The sequence below is a fragment of the Microtus pennsylvanicus genome, chromosome 20 (assembly GCF_037038515.1).
Source record: "Microtus pennsylvanicus isolate mMicPen1 chromosome 20, mMicPen1.hap1, whole genome shotgun sequence".
Taxonomy (NCBI): domain Eukaryota; kingdom Metazoa; phylum Chordata; class Mammalia; order Rodentia; family Cricetidae; genus Microtus; species Microtus pennsylvanicus.
The window spans coordinates 13,544,846-13,554,428 of NC_134598.1; the positions used below are offsets into that span (position 1 = coordinate 13,544,846).

General features: G+C 42.2%; 1 protein-coding gene across 2 annotated transcripts in view; it reads left to right on the forward strand.

Annotated features, from left to right (window-relative positions):
• Lgr5 (leucine rich repeat containing G protein-coupled receptor 5) overlaps positions 1–8,528 on the forward strand; it is a 135,003-nt gene extending 126,475 nt beyond the window's left edge. Inside the window, exons 14-17 of one of the 2 annotated variants that reach the window (XM_075954390.1) lie at positions 839–964; positions 1,969–2,114; positions 4,118–4,201; positions 5,831–8,376. In XM_075954390.1, the coding sequence (XP_075810505.1) occupies positions 839–964; positions 1,969–2,114; positions 4,118–4,201; positions 5,831–6,918 (1,444 nt within the window). In that variant the 3' untranslated portion in view covers positions 6,919–8,376. Of the gene's footprint in view, positions 1–838; positions 965–1,968; positions 2,115–4,117; positions 4,202–5,830 lie in introns of both variants that reach the window. The other variant, XM_075954389.1, reaches the window with a different exon arrangement.
• The last annotated feature ends 1,055 nt before the right edge of the window (positions 8,529–9,583 follow it).

Genomic DNA, 9,583 nt, shown 5'->3' on the forward strand with positions numbered 1-9,583 from the left:
TGGAACTAGCTCTTATAGACCAGGCTGGTCTCGAACTCACAGAGATCCGCCTGCCTCTGCCTCCCGAGTGCTGGGATTACAGGCGAAGATGTTGGTTTTTTGAAGTCACTCCCAATGCACAGCCAGTACTCTGTGTTCTCCACTCCTAGACTTACGCCCTGGCCAGGGAAGATGCCCAGCTTCTCCGGGGCCATGTGAGCCCTTATGTGGCTGACTGGAGACCTGAGTTATAGCTGGGGCTGCTTGTTCAAATGGAATTGTTCATTTTTGCTGAGAAATCAGACAGAATGGAATTAAGTTGACAAAGCATTTATTCTGACAGCAGAGGGGAGAAGGAAGGAAGGAAACTCCTAAACTTTGCACTGGTCATTCCTATCACTTTTCGCAAAAAATGCATATTTCCCCTTGATTTTAGTTGTCCCCACTAAATTTGAGGCCAAATATAGAAATTTTTTTTTGATTTTTCAGGACAGGATTTCTTTGTGTAGCCCTGGCTGTACTTGAACTCACCCCATAGACCAGGCTGGCCTCAAACACACAGCGATCTGTCTGCCTCTGCCTCACAAGTGCTGGGATTAAAGGTATGAGCCACCACTGCCCAGCTGAACACAGAACAATTTTAATGCCTTTAAAATGTATCATCTTCCAGCTGTGATTATAAATAGAAAAGCTATCAGAAGCTGGAATCTGAATGGCGAGTTTTGCCGTTAAGAGTAAGAACTTTGCTCAGAAGTTTTTATTGAGAAGTTTCAGTTTAAGCATCCTTAGACTGCTTTTGTAAACAGAGACATTTTATGCTAATGTAGGCACTAAAAGCCGATTGTTTGATGTTTTCCAGGGACCTCTCCTCCAACCTCCTGATGTCTTTCCCTGTAACTGGGTTACATGGTTTAACTCACTTAAAATTAACAGGAAATCGTGCCTTACAGAGCCTGATACCATCTGCAAACTTCCCAGAGCTCAAGTGAGTTTGTCATCGAAACTAATGAGATACATTTGTGGTCATGCGGAATAATAGACATGTTATAGCGGTTGCTAAATTTATGAGGTCATGAGACCCTCTTGAATTGCATTTCATGCCCTGAGTCCCCCCCCACCCCTGGAACACGGTTAGGACAAGCCGGAAGTGGGAGCCTGTCTTCCTGCTCCCATTTCCTTTCAGAGATGCCTCCTGGAATCAGAGTTCATGGAAAGAACCTGAAAAGCATTGATCCGCAGGATATACACTAGGCCGTGTAATTAAATAACATTGTAACATTATTGCACTCCTGTTTACAATTTTTAATTCATCTAGCATGCATATGTTGCGATAAAATGTACTAAATTAATGCGCATTTGAGGAAGCAGTGCTCTTTAAAACCTGCTATGCTTACTAGCAACAAAGAAGTGTTTTAAAGATTCTGTGTTTACATATATATATATATATATATATATATATATATATATATATATATGTCTTAAGCCACAATACTGTCTGCCTGCTTTTAAAGCCAAAAAAGTAATAAAGCCCCAAAAGATAGTATGGAAGAGAGAAAAGTATATTTCAAAATGCCACCTTAAACAACATCCTTGTGTTGTTTATTTCTAGGCTATGTTTCACATCACCTAAGTTATTAGAATCTATATATGCATAAAAATTTACGATATATTTTGGTTACTTGACACAATGTTGCCATAATTTTCCTCCCATTCATGTTTAAAACCATTTCATTATGGAAATTTTCCATCATTTAAATCACATCACTCAACTGCCACGATTATAAACATTTCATGATGGTAAATTTTAATGACTGCAGTTACAAGTATCGCTGGAATGAACACCTTTATTCAAATAGCGTATATTTTGGATTATTTATTTAGGCTAAACTCCAAAAGGAGAATCACTGCATGAAAAGATAAACATTTCATGACCCATCTTTTTTAAGTATATGGGTTTTTTTTTCCTTGTTTTGCCTCCTTTCTTTAAAGGATTATTGAAATGCCTTACGCTTACCAGTGCTGTGCGTTTGGAGCGTGTGAGAATGTCTATAAAGTTTCTAATCAGTGGAGTAAAAGTGGTAACAGCAGTGTGGATGACCTTCCTAAGAAAGATGCCGGGCTGTTGCAAGTTCCAGGTAAGAGCTGATGAGGTGAGGGAATTGCAGCCAGAAAGGTCTCAAAGTTATTAAACAGACCATCGAAAGTTCAGGAGTCCGCGTGTGAGCACCCAGCAAATGCAGAGTCAGTGCTATTTGTAAAGACTCAAAAAGACAGAAAGAATTGCCATCTATTCTGTGGACAAATTCCTGGCCTTTTTATTATAAGTAGACCTCCCTTAACATACACAGTCCTCAGAGGTGATTACTATATCAGTATTTCCACACTTGTTTTTTTTTAGAGGATCCTATCCTTTTTCAAATATCCTTCTGCACTTCTTTCTCTAAAAGAGAAAAAAACACACACACACTTATTTTCCTAACCTGGAGGGAGAAGGGGGTGGGGTGGGATGGGGTGGATAGACAGACATTTTTAATTCCTCCATATTCGAACAGAAGAACCTAAGAATTCAGCTTCTCCACCAACTAGTTCTAATTCGTGTTCTCCTAGTCCCCACAGGGGTATCTGTCAGGAGGGTGAGGTGAGATCATGTCTGTAAAGCTTCGGCTTTCCTCGCAGGAAGACGTTACTTAAACAGAAAGCAATCTCTCTCCCCCACACCTGTGGGGATGAAGCGGCGCCTTGGGCAGCACCCCCTCAGTTCCCTGCCAACCTTGCGAGTTTGCACAAGGTCTAACAGAATAGCTGCTCGTTCTTAGGGCCTTAGTGATTTGTTGATTCCAACGTGTAATCCAACCTGTCTGCAAGTTCCCTTAACCTTGCCCCTTCCTATCAGTTGAGGAGCTAAGAGCCTTGTTTGTTTGCTTTAGATCACCCAGCATGCATCTTGCTCTTCTTCTTCCTTTAGTTTTGGCTCTTCCTGCCCCATCAACTCTAATCTCGCCTATGCTTCTTCATTAAAAATTAAACATTTACAAATAGAGAGTCCATTATGTTCCAGACACTACATCAGCCCCGGGACTATATAATAGTGCTAATGCCCTTTGTGGAATTTGTTTTCAAGATCAGTGACTCTTAGCCGTGAGCCGTGTATTGGATAACAGCAAAGGGTTTGAAAACATAGTGATGCCGGAACTGGGGGGGGGGGAGGGTTGCTGAGTGAGTAAAGGGTTTGGTGCACAAGCGTGAGGATCTGAGTTCAGATTCTCCAACGCCCACATTTTATCTTAGTACTGTGAGGTACAGGAAGCAACGAGAGCTTAATCATCAGCCAGCCCAGCCGAATGGGTGAGCGCCAGGGTCAGTGAGAGACCCTGTCTCAGAAGGTAACAAAAGGAAGGTATTGAGCATCCCAACACTGACCTACGACATCCATATGTGTCCCTTTGAGTGATCACATGCTCACTCATGCACACACACACACACACATACACACACACTCATGCCCAATTCGCACACAAAACCAAGAAAATGTGCATCTTTAGGGAAAACGTTTAAACCACAAAACCTTTTTAAAAGATAGTTTTCTAAACCAAGCATCTTGTTATTACTTTGTCTCTTTATTCCCCCCAAAGAACACAGAAACTGGTTTCCATCTTGTGGTCAGAGGAAGCAGCCCGGGACATTTGTACTGTAGCTATATTATTAGTGTTAGAGATCTGCTCTCTCTTCTGGTCCACCTTAAAGGAAGTTTCTGGGGGTGCTGGAGAGCAAACCTCGGGCCTTGAGCATGCAAAGCAAACGTTCTACCTCTGAGCAACATCCCCAATGCTTAGAAAACTGGATAAAATGTGGTCCCTACCCTGGATTTAGGTCTGAGAAACTTAGGACCATCACAGACTCCAGGGAACAGCAAACTCAGAGGGCTTGGGTCTTTTCCCCTGAGTATGGGACCGTTCCTCCTCACCCTCAGTTGTGCGAGAATACTGCCGGAGTAGGTTGAGTCGAATGTCAACAGGGACGTTCTAAGGGACCCTCCAGCAAAGTCTTGCCCTCATTTCTCTGCGTGACAGTTCATGAGGGCAACCCAAGTCTCTCCTCATGAGAGAACTAACCACTCCAGGGTTTCTCATCCCTGCAGATGAGCGGGACTTTGACGATTTCCTCCTTGACTTCGAGGAAGACCTGAAAGCTCTTCATTCGGTGCAGTGTTCCCCTTCTCCAGGTGAGAGAGACATGGACACTGCATTGGTATCAAGGACCACGTGGACTCTGAGGCTTTAGGCAACTGTGGCTACATTTCAGAAGCCAAACCTCTGCCGCCTGGGGGGTCACACTGTCCCTGACTGTTGTAATATGGGGGCCACTCTGTTGTAATAGGCGGCGGGCTGTGTCCCGCCACCCGGCTAGCTTTACACCCGAAATAATTACACGGAAACTGTATTCTTTTAAACACTGCCTGGCCCATTAGTTCCAGTTTCTTATTGGCTAGCTCTTACATATCGATCTAACCCATTTCTAATAATCTGTGTAGCTCCACGAGCTGGCTTACCAGGAAAGATCTTAACCTGCGTCTGTCTGGAGTGGGAGAATCATGGCGACTCACTGATTCGGCTTCTTTCTCCCAGCATTCTGTTCTGTTTTTCCCCGCCTACCTAATTTTCTGTCCTCTTAAAGGGCCAAGGCAGTCTCTTTATTTAACCAATGAAATCAACACAAAACAGCAGACTCCCACATCACCTGACAACCGGAACTTCATTCACTAGTAGAACTTTGTGGGGAACGTGATTCATATTAATACAAACTAAAGCGTCGGCGCATACTCAGAAGCATATATGATTCAGAAGGCAATATGGCTGTTTAGCATGGAATAGTACCCCATTGTCTTGCTTTGTATAATCTATAAATTGGTTTTTTTTTAATAATTTAGATCTTTTCTCTAAATAATCATGGGTCTGGGAATTTAGCCCACCAAGAAAGGGTTTATTTAACATGTTCAAGCCTCTGGCCTTGCCGGGTATTGTGGCACACACCTTTAGTCCCTAACCGGTAGTACACTTGGGAGGCAGAGGCAGGTGGGAATCATTGAGCTTAAGATCAGCCTAGTCAACACAGTTCTACGGCAGCCAGGGCTATGTCAAGAGACCATGGCTTTAAAAAAAATATGATAAAAGCCGGGCGGTGGTGGCACACACCTTTAATTCCAGCACTCAGGAGGCAGAGGGAGGTGGATCTCTGTGAGTTTGAGGCCAGCCTGGTCTACAAGAGCTAGTTCCAGGACAGGCTCCAAAGCTGCAGAGAAACCCTGTCTCGAAAAACCAAAAACAAACAAACAAAAAACGATAACAAATAATATGAGTTTTAAAAATATTGAATTCATTAAATTATCCTATTCCTTTTTTTTTAAAAAAAAAAGGGATAATTTAGTGGGGGAAAGGCAATGAATGATGTTTTCTTTCCAATCAACAAGCATTCCTACCCACACTGTGTCTCACATGAACTATTTCCCTAGCAGTCTCTTTCTTGGACTCTGGAGCCCTAGAAACTCTCTGAAGGTCTTAGTGAGACATCCAGGTGGTCTGGCTTTTCACATTGTCCACACTGCCATGCCTTAAGACTAATTTTTCCATTTTTATTTTTCTATATCTCCTCTGGGAACACAAAAACCCCGGGCATCATTAGGTCAGTGCTATGGAAACTCCAAGGCGGTCCTTACACTAGTTTGAGAAAACAGGAGCAAGCCATGTGGGCACCATAGTTACAGTGGCTGTTGTTACTGACCTCCGTTTCTTGGCAAGTTTGCTCCATCTGTCGGCCCAATCTGATACAGTCTCTCTCTTCCTCCCACACTCAGGTCCGTTCAAGCCCTGTGACGATCTGTTTGGAAGCTGGCTGATCAGAATCGGAGTGTGGACCATCGCGGGGCTGGCGCTTTCCTGCAACGCCTTGGTGACGTCAGCAGTGTTCAGAACCACTCTGTACATCTCCCCCATAAAACTGTTAATCGGGGTGATTGCGGTGGTGAACATGCTTATGGGGGTCTCCAGTGCTATCCTGGCTGTTGTGGACACGTTCACTTTTGGTAGTTTTGCCCAACACGGCGCTTGGTGGGAAGATGGAATCGGTTGCCAAATCGTTGGCTTCTTGTCCATTTTTGCTTCAGAATCGTCCGTTTTCCTGCTCACTCTGGCAGCCCTGGAACGCGGTTTTTCTGTCAAATGTTCTTCAAAGTTTGAAATGAAAACACCCCTGTCTAGCCTAAAGGTGATCATTGTACTGTGCGTCCTGTTGGCCCTGACCATCGCCACCGTCCCCTTGCTGGGTGGCAGTAAATACAATGCCTCGCCGCTCTGCCTGCCCTTGCCGTTCGGGGAGCCCAGCACCACGGGCTACATGGTGGCTCTCGTCTTGCTCAACTCCCTCTGTTTCCTCATAATGACCATTGCCTATACCAAGCTCTACTGCAATTTGGAGAAAGGAGACCTGGAGAATCTCTGGGACTGTTCTATGGTGAAACACATTGCCTTGCTGCTCTTCACCGACTGTGTCCTTTACTGCCCCGTGGCTTTCTTATCCTTCTCCTCTTTGCTAAACCTCACATTTATCAGTCCGGAGGTAATTAAGTTTATCCTTCTAGTGATCGTCCCGCTTCCTGCCTGTCTCAATCCCCTTCTCTACATTGTCTTCAACCCCCATTTTAAGGAGGATATGGGCAGCCTAGGAAAGCAAACCCATTTCTGGACGAGATCAAAGCACCCAAGTCTGCTGTCCATTAACTCCGACGATGTTGAAAAACGGTCCTGTGACTCAACCCAAGCCTTGGTAGCCTTTACGCATGCCAGCATAGCCTATGACTTGCCTTCCGATTCGGGGTCGTCGCCAGCTTACCCAATGACGGAAAGCTGCCACCTTTCTTCAGTAGCCTTTGTCCCATGCCTCTAGGTAATACGGGAGAGGATTGTTTTCCAAAGTGGCAAACCTGCAAGAAGATTTATATCAGAACACTAGCTAAGAAGAGTTGAGCTGAAACCCCGGCTTACAACACAAGTAGACGTCTATAAGTTAGTATGGAAGAGTACCTTACTGCTACTGGAGGGTGAGGTATAAGTCTAAACACTGCTTCTATAATTTGTTCAGCTGTTCATCACGTTACTTAGATGAGCTAGATCTGAAAAGCAGACGAAATGCTCTTCAAAGAAACAAAGTCTCTACTTGCCATTGCATTCTCTTCACACTCACCAGCACAAACCACTGGTAGTGGGAGGATTCGTGGAGTGATGTGATGGGTATGTTTAAATTGACAAATTCCTTAGGGTTAACATGATAAGGCAATATATGGAATTAAAAAAAAAAGGCTACATTGCCCACAGGGTTTCATTTTAATGACCACGTGAAGATGTTTTTGTCCTTTGGTCAGAATAGGTCCTTCCTAGACACCAGTCTCCTGGATAAATAATGTGAGACATTTTTAATTCATTCATACATCAATTTAAGATACTGGGTTTTATAAGTAAGCACTCAGTGCATCTTCCCCTGATAAAAGAAAACTGACGACAAGTTTTTTGAAAGGAAAATTAAATTTTTCCTAAAGCAGTTATGTATCGGTAGAAATTTGACTAATCTGATTCATTTTTAAATCTCTAGCAGCCAAAGCTCAGAAAGTTCATTGCCCTCAATGGGCCTACCTAGTAAGCGATTGTGGGATTTGTATTTGTTTCTGAGTGGGAGCATGCTTTGGGGAAGATGTTTCATCATTGCCTCAGATGGTTGTGCAGGACATATGTCCATTAGGCCGCTGAGTAGTAGCTCTGGCAACAGTGCCTCCTGACACTTGGGACTCAACAGAAACTGGGCAGAGTATTTCTCTTTCTACTTAGTTTGGTTTTATCTGTCCTTTTTGGATCAACCACCGGATACAAAGAACATGACTCCTCTGTTTCTTCCATATTAACATGGGTGTTAGATGTTTTGATCCAAATTATTAAATTTGAAAAGTGAAAGGGTTTATTCTTAACTTCTGTGATCCTGCATTTAGCTTCATTGCACCCAAACCAAAAGGCTGTTAGGTAGATTTATTTTTATATAAGCATGTTTTATTTTGATCAGATGTTTTAATGTGGAATTTTTTTTAAAAAATACATTTATGAGATGTTTTATAAGATGTGTACATATAGAATTGTATTTATTACTACAGTAAAGATGCAGTGACATTGAAGAACATGATAATAAACCATGTACAGTGACATATTCTTCCAAATATATTGTTTCTCCGCCCATTTCCTTTAAAGGCATTAATTGTATATAATATGTGTAAATACATATTGCTTGTAAATAGACTCAAAATTTGCTTTTCTACTGGGCAAAAAATAAATTTTTAATAAAATTTGCAACTTGCAAAACAAATCTATTTTCAAGTCTGTTGATTGATAGTACAGACACATCCAAGATCTCCTAATGTTTTCCATTTTAGTGTATATTTTCTATATATTTGTGCTCTAATTCTTTAGATATATTGGACTCATCTTAAATAAATCTTTCTTGAGAATAAATCAAAAGTTTTTTTTTTTTTAGCTTCTAAATTATTTTCCCTGTAGCTGATAGGTCATGGCTTTGGTGTAGTTTATTGTCCTCAATGATGATTTGGGTTTTACAGCCTACACTAGTTCCAGATTTCTTAATAATATAAGAAAAAAATTGTATATCCAATTTAAAAAAGGGTGAAAACAAACCAATCTTAAATTATTGAGAATGGACTTGAGTGTTCTATAAAATTAACTTATTAGCCAGATGCTGGTGACGCATGCTTTTAATCCCAGCACTTGGGAGGCAGAGGCAGGTGGAACTTTGTGAGTTCGAGACCAGCTTGGTCTACAAGAGCTAGTTCTAGGACAGGCTCCAAAGCCACAGAGAAACCCTGTCTCAAAAAAAAAAAAAAACAGAAAAAAAAACTTATGCTTTCTGGGGGCTGGAGACATGGCTTAGTGATTAAGAGCACTGACTGTTCTTCCAGAGAACCAGGATTCAATTCCTAGCACTCACATGGCAGCTCACAACTGTCTGAAGATCCAGTTGCAGGGGATCTGACACCTTCACACCAATGCACATAAAATAAAAAGTTAATAAACATTTTTAAAAAATTAACTTATAAATTTAATGTAAACACATTTCATGACCATGTCAAGAACGTGTGTCCCCAGAACTCAATAAAATGTACTGTTTCTGTTCAGTTCCCTTTGCCCAAAACATAAGAAATTGAAGTTAATTTTCTATGTCAGACTTGCAGCTTCTATGGGGATCTGACTATGCCTCCCTGGACTGTATACAATGGAGGACCAACATTATTGGTAAAAGCAGTCAGTGCTTACAGCGCATGTCCAAGTTAACTGACACTGTTTTCCACCCAGCCATCAGACTTACCCATACACTGCATCCCAAACCTAGTTAACAGGTATGCCTACTTAGTGGGATCCTGCGAGCAGCCCGTACTCAATCTTTGGGTATGGTAAAACAGGGGCCTGTTCCTCTTAATCCCATTCCTTTTAGCCTAGGTAACAGACTCAGAATGGGCCCTAATCTTTCTTCTCAGCACACTTATTTTTGGACAATC